Genomic DNA, 18,749 nt, shown 5'->3' with positions numbered 1-18,749 from the left:
TTTAGAAGCTAAGTCTCGGTCGATCAAGCTTTTAAGATATGCTTAATTTTAAGCTTATTCAACCCAAAGGCTTCAAATCCAGTATAGTATTAAAAAATAATAATAATCTTTCAATCACCACAAAGGTAGAAAAATTCCCCCTGGCTCTAAGCATCATATGGAACCAAATGGCAGGGTGAGTAGTCTGATTTTAGTAAACTTATTTTTGAGTAGTCTTATTTTAGTAAACAAGCTACGTGCTTGGTTTGGTGATGCTCACTAACCACCATGTCAGGACAAGACAATGAGCCCACCGTGGTCTGTTAGAAATCTAATAACATACTGTTCCACTATTAAATATACATTTAAATATAATGAAACAGTCTGTCAGAATAATAAAAATACTCTTTGATATTTTTTCATCTTTTTCCAAACTCTTTAAGCGTTTAAGCAGACAGCTCATCAATGACATATTGTATAAATGCCTCACTGTTAGAATTATTTTCTCATGATGAATCTTTAAAGTGCCAGAATATCTAATAAGTTAAATTTTGATTTTCTTTATATGACAAATTCTTAATAGTTGTCTTAGAGCCTTTCTGCACTATGATTTTTATCTTTTTTTATTATTTTATTATTTTTTTATTATTACAGTAATAACAACATCTAATATGCTCTTTCATATCTGTCTTGTTCTTTCTTAAGGTCAAAATTATATCCAGACTTAAAAGCAGCAAGAGACTTCCTTTCAGTATTTTCAGGCAATAAATTACCATCTTCAGGCAAATAATAGCAAATTAGTAAATCTAAATGGGATATATGTACTTTAATATACATTTGGTAATCAGAAAGCCAAATATTGGTATGCCATTACAACAACTAATTTTCAATCTTGCAAGGAAATTAGATGCTATTACATCAGGCCATCTAATTGTCTTTCTTGCCAATAATCTGTGAAGAAGAATAAATGTTAATTCCTCCTTCACTCTTCAGACAGATTTTACTCGGTTGTATTTTATTGGATCTACCTTCATTTCACCTAGAGGAGAACTTTGGCTGGCTCAGTCAAGGCAGGGGTGGCTGGTGAGGCACAGAAGAGCAGCAGGAGATGGGCACAGGACTGTGCAAGGTGCCCTCCCAGCAGTGGGGACAGGGATATGGCCGCAGGACAGCATCAGCCCATCCCCAAGGCTGGGACAGGCTGGCTGCAGCTCTGCCTGGTTGTTTTTCCCAGTCATCTGCACAAGGATGTTGGGAAATTGTTTATTTTATTAGAAAAACCTGGGCTGGGTTCAGGGCATCCCTGTGCCAGCCCTCAGAGTGCCCACACCTCCCTTCTCTTCACTTGCAGGAAGCGTACTGAAGGCAAGTAAGATCCCAGCTTTGCTTGGGATTGATCTGCTGTACACCTTACAGCACGACGGGCACAACCTGGAGGCTCTGGGGGGTGAGCATCCCATTAGTGGACACTTATGGACAAAAGAAGAGAAGGAACAGCATTACTAGCTCCAGACTGATAAAACTGCAACAGCCGCATTTGATCGGGAAGGTGTAAAGGATGCCCATCACTCAGACTCATCGGGACATGAGCATCTGGCCCTTTTCTTTAGTGGTAACTGGAGTGATGGACGAGGCAGCCAAAACCAACTCATAAACCTGGGAATTGGCCTGGCTGTGAAATCTGGCTGTGGGAGGTGCTGAGAGGTGACACTGGGAATGCTGCAGGCCTGGGGCAGAGCTCGGGTCCCTTCTCCAACCTCAGTGCTAGCTCTGGAGGAGGCCACCCCGTCCTGCCTCAGCCCACCTCTGGTTAGCTCCTAAACACCTCCAAAATCTGTTGGTCAGACTGTGTGAGGTGGCTTGGGGAACATAACTTTGTGTCTTTCAGCCGGAGAAATGGAGCAGAAATGAAGTGACTTACCAGAGATCCCAGACCAAACTGCTATTAAGGCCTGAGATGGACTGAGGCATTCCCAGCCTGCCGACTTGGCCCTCAGTCCCAAGACAAAACATCATTCTGCCTGCCCTCTAAATTGGTTTATCCGTTCTCTTTCTCTTAGTTTAGCAAAGAAAAATAGTAAAGAAAGTCAACAAAATGCCTTTGCAAAGTAATGAACCCCTGTTCTGCAGAGCAGAATCCAATGCATTACAGCGTGTTAATCGTGCTGTGGGCCAGCATTTCTGCAGCCTTCCTATTCGCCCGTCTGCTTTGAAAAAGGCTTCTTATGACACGTTTCCAGTTCCTATCAACAAAAGTTAATGTACTCAGCAGTGGCCCCCTCAGATCCTTATTTTCTGACAGAGATCACTGAGGTTACTCTGTTCTTTACAAAATAAAGCCACCTTTGCAGTTCAGGAAGGAGCTCACGTGGCAGGAGGCACCGGTGATGCGAGTTTTCAGGATGTGGAGATGGGGAAATCAGCTCACTGGTGGCAGCACCACTTCTGCAAAGCAGGTGGATAATCTGCATTTCCCGGGCTTGCCCTGGGTGATTTATGTGAAGGCAAGAGTTATGGCTCTTGGTGGCCTCCTCCTACCAGTTTTTTGTATATGCAGATCTCTCAAGGTAGAGAGGCTTGTCAGCAAATGACTAAATCATAAATAAGAGGCTTTTTCCTGTAGCCAAGAAGCTATTTTTCTTGCAGCCCACACTTTCCAAAAGGGGGTGAAGGTCTGTGCAAGCACGATACTGGCTCTCCGTCCCTCCTGAGCATACTCTGCTCAGAGGCATTTGCCAAAACACTACAAACGGGCTGGTTGTAGACCTGCACAGTAAACAAAATGGAAGAGGTTGATTTTCAGAGCTACACGTATAGCTTTGGTGACTTACAGACAGCAAAGTTTATCAGATCTTACCAAGGGAGAAACATATTTCATTAAGCAGAAAAAAAGAAAAAAGAAGAAAAAAAAAAAAAGTTTAGTATAGTGGATGTAAAAGCCCAAAGAGAAAGCTAAATCTGGATTTAAAAATATATATATATATATTATTATTATTTTATTTTTTCCCTGAAAAAGGAGCCAGGTGGTGCTGGGAGTTGTGGGGAGCAGGCCAGAGCCCCCAGGTGTCTGCACTGCAGCAAAAAGCCACTTCGCTGCGGAAGGCAGAGACATGCACGGATGGAAATACACACCTTGTGTCTGCACAACGGCATGATTTAATCCCAGTAACATCTTTTTCTTAAATAATGAAAAGGAAAGCACACTGCTCTTGTGACCCTGGAGCTGTGCTAGGCACAGTGATTGGCAGCACCTACCCACATGCTGCATGCTCATGGGGCAGGATGCCCACCTAGCCTTCATTTTCACGTGGCCAAATGCATGAAAACATTGCTTCCTGGGCTGTTTTGGAGAGTTTTCAAGTTAGCAACTTGCATTGGCAGAACATCTGCCACATCTGAAATCACAGCAGCCAGGAATGAAGGAGGGCAGGTTCCCTGCCACATCCAAAAGCCTGAGTGCCGCCGTGTTGGCTGACCTGCGCTTCCTCCCACCCAGACAGCTCACAAGTCAGAATAATTGCATGGGAATAATTGCCACCTAACATTTTCCTTACAGACTTGTAAAGGTCTCTAGGTGCCGCTTGACTAAGAGCTGTGAGAGCTGAGTGACCTTGACGCCAACAGAACCCAAAAGGAGTGGAAGTGTTTGAGCAGGTTTTAAAAGCACGATGCTTCAGCCATTTCAGCGTGAACGTGTGCAGAGAGGAGCGTGCTTGATCTCCTGCTGTCCAGGAAAGCCATAACCACGCTCACACTGCTCCGTTCTCATGTCACCTTTCTCCATGGGCTGAGGGGTGCAACATGCATGGAACGGGGATGCCATCAGCGGCGTGGAGTCGATGATGCCACCTGACCTCATTCTGGGTTGAATAATGATCTCCTACATCGTGATATTTAACCAGGAAATATTAGAAAGGATCCATATACTTGTTTATTATCTTAGCTTTGAATTCAAAATGCGTTGCATGGACACTGCAACATTTTCAAAGCAAGGTTACAGCTCGTTACACTGCATTTGGAGGAGATAGCCACAAGGTATAACTCGCATGTTCATAACTCAGCAGACGAACTTTCCTGCACACAGCACTTACATATTTTCAGATCAAATTACTTTCCTTTTTTTTTTTTTTTTTTTTTTGAGTATTATTCTTAACAGGAAATTTAAAAAGAGTCTTGTTAATCACTGCACCACAACTTCAGCTGATGAGCAGAAACCACATTTGGCTCATTTCATGTTTTTCATGATTTCAGATGTGCATTGCCTACCTAAGTCAATTAATTGAGGAAAAGGGAGCTGCACAGATACCCTGCCTTACAGTAATTTCCCAGGACTCTTCTGGAAATGAGATGACACATATCAAGAGATTATCCCTGTAAAGTCATTTTAAATAACTATATTAAAAAGAAACAAGAAGTTACAAGCAGGGCCAGATTCTGTCTTTCACCATTGGCCCCAAATACCTTTAGGAAATCTGAAATTAGATGTCCTTTAAATGTGCACTAAGGCTGGCAGGGCAGCTATCTGCAAGAAAATGGGTTTGGGACGGGGATGCCGGGTGCAGGTGATGGTAGCAATGCTGTAGGTGCTGCGGGCAGGCTGCGTGCACCCTGACAGGCAAAGCACAGGGCTATTTTTGTATTAATCAAGAGCAAGCTGATTAAATCTGTCGCTTTACAAAGAAGGGGAATTAACTGAATGAAAACATTCATTTCCATACAAAACTTTATGATACTGTAACTTTGGAAACAAAGCCTGTTCTGAGCAATTCCATCTGCTCCACTTGGCTTGTGCTCTTTGAAATAAACATCTGTTTACAAGATGAAGACATGGGTACATTTGTCTCTCTTAGCTTTATCAGAGAAAAGCAGTAAAATGGTTTTAAGCACAAAGTTAAGCATCAGATGCTGAAATCAAGAGTATGGTTCGGAGCACTTGTTTATGACTTTGCTCTTCGAAAGGAAGTTTTTTTAATTCCTGATCCAACACCATTGCGAAAGGACCGTTTATTGATAGGCATCTCCAGGTAAGGCTTTAAAAGAGCCAGTTCTTCGCTCCTGCCCACCTTGGCTAAGCAGCTATTCAGCAGGACGAGGCAGTAATCAGATTTTCCATACAGCTGGCAACTCAAATAAAAAGGATTGCTGCTCTGAAGAAAAAAAAAATATTTTTTTTTTTAAAAAAAAAAGAAAAAAGAGAGAGAAAGAAAAGGAAAGGTAAAATTATGGATTTTTGTAGTTGCCAGGACTTGTGCAGTATAAAAAGCAAAGCAGAAACACAAGAAACACAAGAACAGTTTATGTTTAGAATAACAAGTATGAGCTGCTATTTACTAAGGTCTGTTGTACTCAAAATCAGATTTTTTTTATAGCTTTATAGGAAATGTAACTGATGCATTTCAGATTTAAAATACTGATACTGTTCAAATTATGTTTACCTTATGAAATGGATTGTTTCCCATGATGTTGACCTGTTGTGACATGCAACACATTTTCCCCAGAGTATCATGCATATTTATTGCCATAAAATGAGATTTTTTTCAGTTAGCAATGTAACAGCATCTTGTTATCACTTGTGTGAAGTCATTTGGCTTAAATGACAGATAAGAGAAAACGAAAATATCTGTAAAGCAGAGAAAGGAGGTAGGAAGCTTTCTAGTAGTTATGACTAGCTATGGGAGTAGTTAAATTTAATAACGACAACCTAGTAATGGGAATTGTAAAAAGTCTGGATTAAAATCCATACAGATTTAAGTACATGCCCTTTTACTGCACTTTACATTATAAAATATAAACAACATTAAAATTTAAAAAAAAATCATACTGCATTTAAATTAACATTGATTTTAAACTGAAACATTTCCTGACATGTCTATCGTGGTTATGAGCAACCTTTTCTGTATCATGATTTACAAGCTTGTTCATTAGCTGTTGAAAAGAGATGTACTCTCTGCCATCCTTCCTAAGCCTCTCCGGACTGTCTTCTTCTCGAGAAATGGCTGCGTGCAAAACCACCGGGTGAACACCTGCCTTCACTGGAACTGATGGTGAAATTGCCATTAGCTTCACTAAAATTAGTTTTAATTCAGTGTGCTGGTGCTTTTATTAACACTGTTAAGTACTTAGCTTTTTTTTTCTGTTCTGTTAATATAAAAGGCTCACTCCTTATTCTTCCTGCAAGCAAAAGCTTGCTTGAGTCTGGCGCAGATAAACATGCATGGGTTAGTAGTCACTAACCACACTATTTTGCCACCGACTCTTGTTTTCTATTTCACCCAGACAGAACTTTCTTTCTAACAGGAAGAAATATTGTCTGCAAGAAACAAAGACACAGAGAAGTTCCCTTCTGAGCTTTTAGCTGCTACCTCACACCCTGTACAGGAGCTTACACTGCTGAATAAATGACTGCTATTTTGACACGCAAGGTATTCATTTATATTAAATAATTCAACTCAATTTACCTATGATATCATTGCCATAAAGAGATCATTAAGAAACTTGGCTAGTCAGATCAAGCTCTGCCTATCTGTGATCAGAAATGAGAGATGATTCAGCATTTACAGAAGTAAAACTTACAGAGGAAGCAGGAGATGTGTAGATAAAATCTAACAGGAACTTCACATCCATAAACTAAACAGCCGCATGAGTAGCCAGTGTTTCTGCCCAAGAGAGATCTCCTTAATGAAAAGATAATGATGCAAAACACACCGGAGGAGACCCAGAAACCTGAACCATGACTCCAGGAGCTGATTTTACAGCAGTAAAGAAACAAGGTGTCTAAACGAGACTTTGTCCAAAGCAGGAATACTGGATGTCATTTGAAATAAAATATCTCATCCTACATTGGCAAAGTCTGAAATGGTGATTATCTGGTTTGCCCATCAGTCTGTCACACTACCTGGTCAAGATCAGAAAGCGAGGGAATATTAGTGTTATTTATTTCAAACATGCTCCCTTTGGTTTTATAGGCTGTTCAGCTTTCTTGAATAATTCAGCCAAAGTTGTGTTACTGATTCTATATAATAATTTTTCATAACTTTATATAAGACTTTCTCATTTGTCTGCATATGCTATTAATAACAATGACTAATATATTTACTGACTTTTAAGCTGCCTTTCAGCAAATGAAATAAATATACATATGCTATGGTACCTATTGGATGTTGACAAGGAATTGAGATGAAATGAAAAGGAGATTATGTTTTTTTGTTTTTCAATATATTTCAACTTCAGCAAAAGTTCTCCACTCTATACATTAAATACACAACAGATTTCTCACATGACTATTTTTAGAGGTCTGCATATTTTATGAGTAACTAAAGCAAAATGAGCTATATTCCAGGAAAAATAGATAGTATTCATTCATTAGCCTTCATACAAAAAGCTTCTTTCATTTAGTAAAAAAAATAAACCAACCAACCAAAAATATATATATATATATTTAAAAGAAATGAAACATCCAATCTTCACGTAAGTAGGGAGCACGACTTACCATGGAGGGGACAATTGGGTAACCCGAGCACACAAGTGTCGTTGAGATCCATAGGATGAAAAGAAGGTTTAACCTGCATAGACTTCAAAGACAAACTGTGATCAGATACAATTTAAAACAAAATCAAGTAAAGTACATACATTTAAACACACAAACACTATATTTTCACCAAAAACAAAGTAAACTACTGTAAAGTAAAGTAAACTACTTACCTGATCATTTTTTACTCAGGAGTGTGTATGTATATACATGCAGTTATTCTAACAAATTCCTCACATATCCTTTCAGCTCTTTCTTAGATGACCATTTTATACCAGAGTTCAGGAGTGAAAATGTCATCAAAGCTGATTTTATTATGACTAATTGGTCCTTGTTTGGCCTTTTCTTCTTGTTAAATGGGAAAATGGCAAGAACACACATTCAGTTGCCATTATGAAACTACCAATTGATTTCATTTAAAGTGTTCCATGAAAATGTCTTTCAAGTGGGTTTACTGTTAAGTCTGTATCATCATAGAAAATATGGTCAAAGGTCTAAAGATTTCAAAAATATATTTCAAGATTTTTTACTGCTTCCAATACATCATATTAAGATCTTGTAAAGCCTGACTGCAAGGGAAAAACAGTAAAAGTGCACTTAAAGAGAAATATTCTTCAAAGAATGTTGTTATAATCAGAGCAGCTACAATACTTAGCACAATAAATTGCAATAAGTATAGCTTTTTTTTTTACATGCTTATTTTTAGCTTTTAATTTTCAACTGTTTAGCAATTTTAAACTGTTTTACTTAGAAGTGAAGTTCTTTGGATATTAATTTCTTCTCTTGCATACATATAGTAGACTATGCTAAGTTTAAAGTCTTAAAGTCTTCTGTAGGATTACAAAATTCCATTAATCTCCATCAACCAAGCAAATGTTTAGTGTCTGAGAGCATTGTTTGTTACTGCAATAAAATTAGGAGTAGCACAGCTTTGTATGGGATCCCATGGTTTATTTATACAGAGTGCTGGAAAAGCAGTAAGAGTCCCCAAAATTCTCTGAATATTAATCTAAATAAGTGAGGGAATGCTGAAAAAAAAATAAATTCAATTTTTTTTTTCCCTTCAAATGAAAATGCTAGAGATCTTTTTTTTGACAGTCACCCAGTGTTACAGACATACTCGCCAGTGACTCAGCAACATTGAATGTTGTGTTTCTTTTGGTGTTTACACTGAAAAATCAATGTACAAGGGCTCCAGATGGGAACTCTGTGAGAGTCTTCAGGGAGGCCTGAGCTTTTATAAATTATGGCAACTTTACCTGGAACATTCAGTCTCCTGATGTAGCTGCATTTAATTCTAGGAAGTACAAAGCAGTAAGGTCTTCAGATAGAGCTGGAAGAAATGTAGTGGCATTTAAGAGCCTTTAACACTGCTTACAGAAAAAAAAAGTCATAATTTGATCTGAGGTTGTGGTTGAATGTATTTTCATTATCACTATATATGGAGGTGTTGATCATGCCACTGGTTTGCATAATCCAATGATTCTTACATTTTTAAAAGCACATGTTTATCATTGCTGGTAAAGTGTTTCAGGACTTACTACAGAAATGTAAAATGAAATTAGCCTGATTTAAACACCATGGTAAGCAAACCATAAAGAGAACATTTGACTACCTGCATATTCAGTATGCGTTCTCTTATTCAGAGAGAAAATCCTTTTGTTTGAATTGGACTTCCAGTCCCAACTCATACGGGACCTCCAACTCCAACCGATAAGCGGATTAGCCCATGTTTCTGCTGCAAAGAAAAGCTCTTCATGTTGGATTCTGCTTTAGAAAAGTTTAGCATCCCCTTTCATTGTATCCGCATTTAGTTTAACTCCATTTTAATACAAAATTAACCTTCCCACAACATTTGTGAAAGAGAAGGACAAGAATAACCTTGTGATTAAAGTTTAGGATTTCTAGGTCCGGCATGGAGATGTACCTCAGAACCATTGGGTAACCTTTGGTGCATTACTAGCTTTTAAAAAATATTTTATTTTATTTTATTTTATTTTATTTTATTTTATTTTATTTTATTTTATTTTAGTGTATTTTATTTTAGTGTATTTTATTTTAGTGTATTTTATTTATTTTAAATCATGAATTCTTTGAGTTCCTGGCGCCTGGTCTGTACCGCCTATGCCCACCTTTATTACATCCCCATGTTTTGGGCCACATTTCTAGCTCGCAAGCTTTGGACATGAGAGGTGCCCCGAGCCTGTCTCCGTGGGTTCCTTCAGCATGAGGAGATGGCAAGCAGACAACTGTTTGGGGCCATCCAGGAGCTCCCAGAGGACACCGAGGAGATGGCCACCACCACCACAGGCTACGTGGGCCTGGACAGCAGGCAGTGCTAGGGGCCATGGAGCACAGAAGCAGGTTACTGAAACCTCAGTGTGGGAAGACAGTTCTTGTGTGACTTTCTGAAAGAAGGAGAAAAACCTATCACATTTGCTCATTAAGGATGTTTCACACAGAGGGTGGCAAAGGGAAAGGTGCTCACGTGGTAGCGAATCTCCATTGCAAAATTAATCACATCTGGCCTGGGAACCAGGAAGAAATCTATAGTTAATCTGAGGGTTTAAAAGTATTTCATTCATGCTCATGTGAGAAATGCTCACAATAAGGTCTTTTTTAGCAAAATTCTCCAGATTGCTTTCTTTTACCGATTCTGCTTAAAAGCCATGAAAGTCTCCTGAGACAGACTCCTGTCCTTAGAACCTGTCTCTAAGAGGGGACAGGGAAGTAATATTTGTTTTTTTCCCCCCAAAATAAAAGAGCAGATTACAGATTTTCAAAGGCTCTGACCAGCTGGGTAACCACAAACTTCTTTTGCATGAGGCAGATGGAGATTTCAGCTGTGTGAGTACGAGTCATTGAGAAGTTACCAGCCCAGCACCGGGCTCAAGGGATGTGTCTGCTCCCGAGACACACACACTGGCAGCATTCTCTGGACAGAGTCAAGATCTCACACAAACTTCTATCTTTGAGTTTATCTAGGTATTTGGGATGCAATTTAATGCACCACATGTCATTTGCATTCATGAAGCATATGTGGAAATTGAGATGCGTTCAAGATATTCCCACTTCAGGTTTCGATGAATCAGGTTTAACAGAGCAAGTGGCAATTGACATTTCTGTCTTCCGCTTTGCGTGCAGAGGACCCAGTCTGAGGCCTTACCCCCCAGGTAAGGTTCACTGATAGATATCATAGGTCACATGAATCATTAAGAAACATACTAAATATTTCCAGCAACCACAAAATTTGCATTTTCTGAGCATAAATTAGCAGCAATATCTTCTACTTCCCTGCAAAGCCAACAACAATCACCTCTGTCTTCCTACTTGATCTACTAAATAACAGTGTATTGCATCTCTGTGTTGCTCTCCTTTTGTTTCTATATGGAAAACATATGAAACACAGCACAGAGCCTGTGGGTAAGCCCATTGTGCTTATACAACTTAATAAGGTCAATAGATCTATAGGCTTTAGAAAGTGATACTTCTCCATCAGCAGTAAATCTAAAGTGTTTAAACTGACATCGCATGCCTTTGCTAAGGGATCAAAATAATAAAAATGAAAGAATACACCAAAGACTGTCTGCATGGCCCATTAATATAACCCCAAACATCGTAAAACCATAGTAGGACAGCAGTCTGAGTAAGGGCAGGGTGCTAAATCTTCTTGTTCCCCTGTAGGATGTCCACAGTGAAACCAGAGCCCGGCTTTTTTTGAGAAAAGCTGCTTGGAAATTTTACTCCAAGCTCAAAGTTTTTCTTGCTTTCAAGAATATCGAGAAACCAAAGAGCCAGGCTGGTTTTCTTTGAGATCATAGCAAGGTGCAAAATGGAAATTAATCATACTCACAGGCTATAAATCTGTTTCTGACTCGGTGATAATAGAAAATCCCAGCAAGACACAAAGGCAGAGGAAAAACAGAATTCAGAAGGCGTGTTTATTCCTTTGGCTGTTATTGCTGTGTTCTCACCATTGCTATGCATCTCACAAGGGGCCGCAACCAAACTCATCGCCTGCACCACTGAGCAGGTCTTGTCCGCAGAGGAGCTAAAAAGTTTCCACAGACCACACTCGGGAGTTTCTCCACAGTTCCTGCCATGACTGTCCTTAACCCTTCGAATCCGGTTGTGCTCTAGAAGGAGCCTGTCCCAAGCTGGTGGGTTATGGGGCTGAGGCCTGGGGGATAGAAAGAGACCCAAAACACAGACCCAAATACTGAACTACTGTGAGCAGAGCCAACAACGGCAGTGCACAGATGTTGGTGCATCAGCATGTGGAAGGTGGGGGGTCTCAGGACCCCCCGTGCTGGGTGGGAACACTGATCTTGTACTTCCCAACATGCTGGTGCCTCCCCAACTGCCCTCAGGGGTTTGACCAGGGAATTGGCTGCTGTGGATGGACAGCAAACCAAATTTTCCATGCAAGTCCAGTCAGCGTAAGCCTACGTTAGCAGTGGGTAAGGCTCCAGCAACGCACCTTCTGACACACAGGTTTTTTCTATGAGGAGAAAAAGAAAATCAAAAAGGCATTAAAGCAAGGATCAGCACCAGCACTGCCACTCCTTAAGAGCACTTGGTCTGCTTGCTTTGCACAGACAGATGTTTGAGAGGTAAGCAGAGAGCAAGCAGTGGTAGACCACCCAAGAAGCATGGTGGAAAATTTACGGGCATGGAGATAGTGAGTCCCTCTGGCCACACGACTTCGGGGCATTCTGCATCAACAGAGCTGTGCACGCCTCTGTCACAGCAAAAGGGATAAAGCTGCAGCCTGATCCCCCATGCCAGAAGTAGAAATTATCTGTAAAGTCACATTTTCAGTCCCACCTCAGACAGGAACTCTTGGCTGCGTCATAGCCACCATCTTCAATATTTTAAAGTCTAAATCATCATCTATATTTATATTCCTTTTCTTGGTTACAGCTGAAGTACACAGAGATGATGTGGGCAGAGACAGCATGAGTTTCCTTACCCGGCTCAGACGATCCCCCTTCCCAGCACGGGGCAGAGCTACCAATGACATCAAATTGCGGTGATGTTAAGCTGAGCCTGCAATGGTAATCATCATCTCCTCTCGGAGACGGCAGCACACAGCACCTTGTGAGCACTCTCCCAAATGCACAAATGTCCCCTTCTTGTCTGCTGACGCTGCCACCTTCACGCTTTCTATGGGAAATTACAAGAAATGTGTGGCGGAAAAATATTTCCAATTTATAAATGATCTTGCATTTTTTGTCAGATACCTTAGCATGCCTTCAGAAAAAGAATCTGCATGAAGTGCAACAACACAAAAAACAAACTCTTGCTGTTCTGTATGCACCATCACCAAATGTTAGTCATTTGATAATTTATCTGGAGGAAAAAAAAAAAAAAAAAGCACAGCAGACAAAACTTGCTCAACCCATTAAGGAGAGACTCAGCAACTGAAAATGGGCAGTAATTAGCATTTTTGCTGTGCTTATTTGTGCATGCCAATGTAATTTATGCATTCGGAAATTTCTCAAATAGATCCTGCAGGAAGTTGCTGCCTAAGATGTCACTGCTGAGCTAAAAAGACACCTGTCAAAGCCGAAACCCAATTTCTGTTCAGATGCAACAAAGATCTCGATGATCTGAGAAAGTATGAATAGTCGTTGAAGTAGAAGCGAGAATGAGAAAAAGGCCTGGAAAGACCAGAAAAAAGTAACTTTTTTTTTTTTTTGGCAGCAGTGAGAAGAAAAGGCTGTAGGAAGTTCTGATGTGATTTAAGAAGAGACCAAGCTTTAAAGGGATCAAACTTTAAAGGAATCAAGGAAAGCTACTATAAATAGTATAAATAGTTCTGAATAGGGAAAAGGAGTTAGGTGGCTTTGAAGGCCATAATTTTTTATATATGTCATTGCACTCAGATATCTTTTTCACTCAGATATTCCAATCAGTTTTTATTATTATTATTATTATTTAATGCTAAGATGCCAAAAGAACATTTTGGCTCAAGCAGACATTCATATTTTGGTCTACAGAATATCAGCACAAAGCTACTTGTTCTGCTAAGTCCTTGAGGTGTCATCCAAATGGGCAGGATGTCACTTGGGAATGGAAAGAAGGGAGTGACACAGGGCAAAAGTTGGTCATCGTAGTGCAGTTAACCCAGTGAAACAATTACGGTCGGGAGACAAGAAGTGGGACACAAGCCTGCAGGGCTGACACAGCTGCCAGGTCAGGGAGCCCAGAGGATGCCAAAAGGCTCACCAGGACTCTCACCTTCTCCTGGGTGGACAGGAAGGGCTGAACGGCTCACACCTGGGCAGGTTTTACACAAGCCAGAGGGACCTTTAGGATGGAAAACAGGTCAGCTGGATGCAAAACTTCTGTCAGTGGTCTCATTTCCTCTACAGACAGTCCTGGTCTTCTGTCAGATGGGAGAGAAGCAACATTACCTCTACTTTAGCACAGAATTATGAGAAAATTTCCAGTTTGCAACTCAGGAGTGGCTCCTTTCCTTCAGAACAGGCAATATTTGTGATGGAGAAGTCTCAGCTGCTCCGCAGATTAGCTCTTGGCATTTGTGGAGAAGGGTAGGAAGCTATTTTGAGGCCATGACATGAGACCTGAAGTACCTTTAGGGAATAAGTGACAGCATCTGGAACAGCAGTAGGACATGAGACACACCTTTTCTCAAAAACTCAGAGCATTTTCCATGATTTTTATGCTCTTCTTACTCACTGCTATTTTCTTTCTACCCGTCTGTGTTATTTTCTTTCTACTTGTCTGTGCCACTAAAACAAACAAGTGTGTTACAGCCTCTTTTGAGGAACCATCCTTTTCTGCAAAAGCCTTTTGAGAGGAATGGTCTTCTCCGTAACGACCTACTAAACTGAAAACAAATAGGTGCTAGAGCAAGCTTCATATTATGAACACACTGCACTTTCAGAATTGCTGGTAGGAAAATAAAACCTAACTACTCTGCTGCTCGAGCGAGGTGGCACCCAGGGGAAGGAGGGGAGAACATTAAGAGCTGGCAGCTTGTGGCATCCCAGGCATCAGTACCGCTTGGTACCTCTACAACTGATGGCAAGGAGCTTCCCTGCTTGCAAAATGCCAGCCCTGGACCATCACTTGGTGACTATTGCTGCTTGCAAAGGTCCTCAAGCAGGGCAGAGCGAGTGTTGCTGAAATGCCGTCAGTCCCAAGCTGACGTGTTTTGTTGGAACATAAGCTGCCAAGGAGCCTGATTGCCCCTTCTATTCTCCCCCTCTTATAAATGGCTTCTGAAAATATCACATGCCAAAAGACAGAAGTTTCAGTTTACTTGCTGAAAACCTGTGGCAGCTAATTGGATTTTTTGTGCTCTGTGCAAGCCTTTCTCCATGCTTAATAATGATTTAGCACATGACTCCACAACTCCTCAAGAAGTCACTTCTGCCTCCTTTATTCTTCTACCACTTGCATTAGTATCTAATCTATCAGCCTCATCTGTCTCGCTGTCTTCACCTTGTGAATTCCCCTTTTAACTTCAGGGTCTTTAGGTCTGCTTCTGCTAACCACAGCTGCTAACTTTAGGGGTAATCAACTGCTACTTCTTAATCAAGCGTAAACACAAAATCCAACATTTGGAAAGGAAATACAACCTCACTCTCCAGGGAACAGTAAAGGCCACAAATGATGAGGATCAGGATTGTTCTCTATGGAGAAGACATTGCATATTATCTAACTACTCACTGCAGAAAAAGTGTTGAAGGCAGGGCATGAAAAGGACATCTCAATTCAGCATGGTTATATATTGACTGTCAGAAGCAACCAGGTAGTCCACAAAAAAAACCTGCGAATCTTTTCCTTCCAAAGGGTTTGCCTGCTGACAGCCACTTTCATCTGAGCTGTAGAACTTCATGCTTTTAAGCCCAAATCCCATCACACAAGTACAAGGAAAAGAAATTCCAATGGACTTCAGTATTGTGCTTTTCAATAAAGACTGAACAAGTCCTAACCATGAGGAGTGAAGATATCCAGGGTATAACTTTCAAAGGGATTTAAAGCCTCTTTTTAACAGCTGGAAGCAACTGGCAGTCATAGGACTCAGACACACAGCAGGAAGGAGCACGCCTGGATTAACACTTCATGGAAGCACCATGTGCATTACCCACCCGGTCCTGACCTCTGGATAACCACATGAGCACGGCAGTATGGATGAGAGACAGTGCCCAGGGGACAAGGTGCTGCCTCTGTTGGTGCTGCAGCGAGCCCTGTCCCACCACCCTGGGGTTCCAGCATGGGGCTCCAGCCACCATGTGGACCTGCCATCCTTCACCACTTCATTAGATCTGAGGTGCTCCACACTTGTACGAGTTATGAACAAGGGATGAAGAAAGAGAAGCTCATGTAGTTCCCATTCTCTTTACCACAGCAGGAACAGCAGGACTACATTACATATAAAAGATCCCTTGAAACGCAAATAACCCTACAGTTCTCTGCCTTGCCAAACTTTATAACATCAGCATCATCTAAGCCAACAGGACAGGAGCTAAAAATACCACGATTCAACTTTTTGCAAGGTTCTGATATAAGGGCAGAGTCTCTTAACACGTGCTCTTTGGAAGTGTTGAAGCCTCTGGCCTTAGGGCATGTCTATACTGCACGCACGCTAGGCTAGCTTGAATGCTGATAACTGTGCATCAGAGACGTGGCCAAAAGGTGCAACCCGAAGATTCCCATATCCCTGGAATGATTCACAGCTCAGCACTACTCTGCTTACTCAGTGCACATCTGAGTCGATGTGTGGGTTTTCAGTACTGAATTACACACCATAATCCTAAACCACATCAAACTACTTTGCCATCTCTGTAGATCTCACACGGCAGAATCTGACTGTTTCTGTTTCAAATGTCAGAGACGAGAAACACAGAGCCTGATAACAGATTTCCCCGGGCTATTTCCTAACCTACAACCTCTCTTATAGACCCATTGACACCCCTGGGGTGGCATGGCAGGCAGGGGTTGGGACGGCTTGGGAAGAAGGGCACGCACTGCTCGTGCAGGCCTCGTACTCTCCAGTACCCTTCTGAGGTCAGCCCAATTTTCTGAGAGAATGAAAGCAGCACAATAACAGATGTATTTATTATGATTTTCACCTTTCTAACTTCAGCCACTTGGGATTTGCATCACTAACTTTCCTCAGCGGGAAGGGGCAGCTCCAGGCCCCCTCTGGGCCGAGCGCTGTCTCACAGCGCTCACAGAAGCTGTCGCCCATTCGGTGTGAGGCTGCATTTTGCAAGCATCTTGCCAACCCAAGCAGCTGTGCTGGACGATGTCAGGCCCACAAGTGCCCTAAAACCTTCAAGAGGACATTTCCCAATCTAGTCCAAGCCATATCTGTGCTATTAACCTGAACGGGGCCTGGCCAGGAGCGTCTGCTGATTGCAGGCTGCCCGGCACGGAGGGAAGCTGGCCAGGCAAAGCCCGCACCCTGCTGTGGATGAAGATGTTACAGTTGCCTGGGAAACCACTCCATGGGATCACTCCAATGTATTCTATATGTTTGCCTTCAGATACAACATTATCACCTTGTCTGTGAGCGGTGTCGGGAGAAAATCCTGACATGGGATAAACTTAGACTGTAACCTGCAAAAATCAATTAACTCTTTACTGGTATTAGCTGAAATTTCACAGCGCTAGACCCAGTATAAAGTGCTTCCTTGTCCAGCACCAACTAAATCTTCCCTGAAAGGATAAAGGTGGATTGCAGCTAAAGCATCTCATTCTGCAGGAAAGGACACAAAGTTTAAATCTGCTGATATATAATCAACAGCTGAAAGAGCTGGCTCAGGTGAAACAAGGAAGCTATAATGAAAGGAGGTGGATTATTCAGGTCTGAGAATATTGGTTTAGATACATCGTTTGCAAATTTGGATATATATATATTTTAATGATTTTAAGTAGGAATACATTAAATACTTACAGAAGGCAGCGCCAGCAGCAGTCAGGTAGCCACAAACCACGCACAGATAAATAAATGGTTGTGTACTTCCCTTTCCCAAGGTTTTTTCCAGTACCACGAATTGATATTCATGCCATCACACACAAAATCCCACAGACTTCATGGTGAAGAAATTCAAACTACTGCAGAAACAGTAAGAGCTGGCAAATGCTGGTTTGGGGGGAAATAGATTTAGTAGCAAGCAGGGAGGAGTAAGGAAATAAGGTTAGATGGCATTTTATTACAACACCACAAGCCAACATGCCAAAACAGGACTCTGCCATGTCTAAACATGGTGGGGGTATGAGGCAGATTGTAGAGGAGAAAAAGCAAGAAAGAAGAACAGTCTATTGCTCAGAACTTCATATTTCTGGCAGAAGTTTAAATTAAGAATCCAACATAATTTCACTGCTTGCTTACCTTCAGTAAAAATAAATAAATAACAATAAAAAAAAAGACCACAAACAACACTGTGTTTTAATTTGTCCTGTGGGTGTAGTCAGTTCTTAAGTTAAAATCCAAGCTTAATATCTTCTGCTCATAATTTAGGTCACAGGCGGGGAAGCGACACAGGAAATATAGAGAAATGTCAAGCTTTGCAATAGACTCTAAAATTCCATTTTGTGCTCGAGGCTCCCAGGGCATCAATTGCACACAGTCCTCTCTGCTGAAAGAGCCAATTCTTGCAGCCAAAAAGGAGGCTGAAATCCCTACAGGATTTAAAACCAGCGTTACCAGGCCCCTGCTAGGTTCTGCCTTCAATCTCTGAGGCTGCTCAACCAGCTAAGGTCAGCAAAGCGTCTGTTCTCTTCTTACCTCGAATACTCCATGCCTTGTGGGCAGCTTAAAAACCTGCAGAAAAAGAGAGGTGCACAGCCCAGAGCTGTGCCGCGGCAGCCAGGAGGGCTCTCTCACACCATTTTGCTATTGCACAAGGGTCAAACAGGTGTGAATTGGGATGCTAAGGGAATTATTGGGACCGTGTAGTTAACATGCATGGAAAATGGAATAAAAGGTTTAAATAGCTGATTGCAATAATAGTCTGGGTGTGCATTGTTTGTTTGTCTTCCTTTCTTTTCTTTTATTCTTTGGCTTGTGTTCCTGTCCTCCACTTAAACAACAAACACAAAACAAAAACCTCCTTCCACTATTGACTCCACTACACAAATTGCCAGGTTATGTTCAGTATTTCAGCTATGGCACTGTATATCACCAGAATTGCATACACTGTTACCATTCATTGCTGTGTGACTTTGTGCAGCTTATTATGCTCATACTCATATAAACTTA

The 18,749-nt window shown here is 41.3% G+C and overlaps 1 protein-coding gene across 1 annotated transcript; it reads right to left on the bottom strand.

Moving 5' to 3' along the window:
• Window positions 1-3,623: 3,623 nt before the first annotated feature.
• NPS (neuropeptide S) lies at window positions 3,624-17,519 on the bottom strand. The gene is made up of 4 exons (XM_035330357.1): window positions 17,442-17,519; window positions 8,767-8,840; window positions 7,469-7,550; window positions 3,624-5,126 (listed from the first exon to the last, which is right to left on the bottom strand). The coding sequence occupies exons 2-4, from the start codon at window positions 8,796-8,798 to the stop codon at window positions 4,917-4,919; spliced, it is 324 nt and encodes a 107-aa protein (XP_035186248.1). The 5' UTR covers window positions 8,799-8,840; window positions 17,442-17,519; the 3' UTR covers window positions 3,624-4,916.
• Between the last annotated feature and the right edge of the window lie 1,230 nt (window positions 17,520-18,749).

This window comes from Oxyura jamaicensis, chromosome 6 (assembly GCF_011077185.1).
Source record: "Oxyura jamaicensis isolate SHBP4307 breed ruddy duck chromosome 6, BPBGC_Ojam_1.0, whole genome shotgun sequence".
NCBI lineage: Eukaryota > Metazoa > Chordata > Aves > Anseriformes > Anatidae > Oxyura > Oxyura jamaicensis.
The sequence above is the reverse complement of the archived record's forward strand: the minus strand, read 5'-3'. Positions and strand labels throughout refer to the sequence as shown.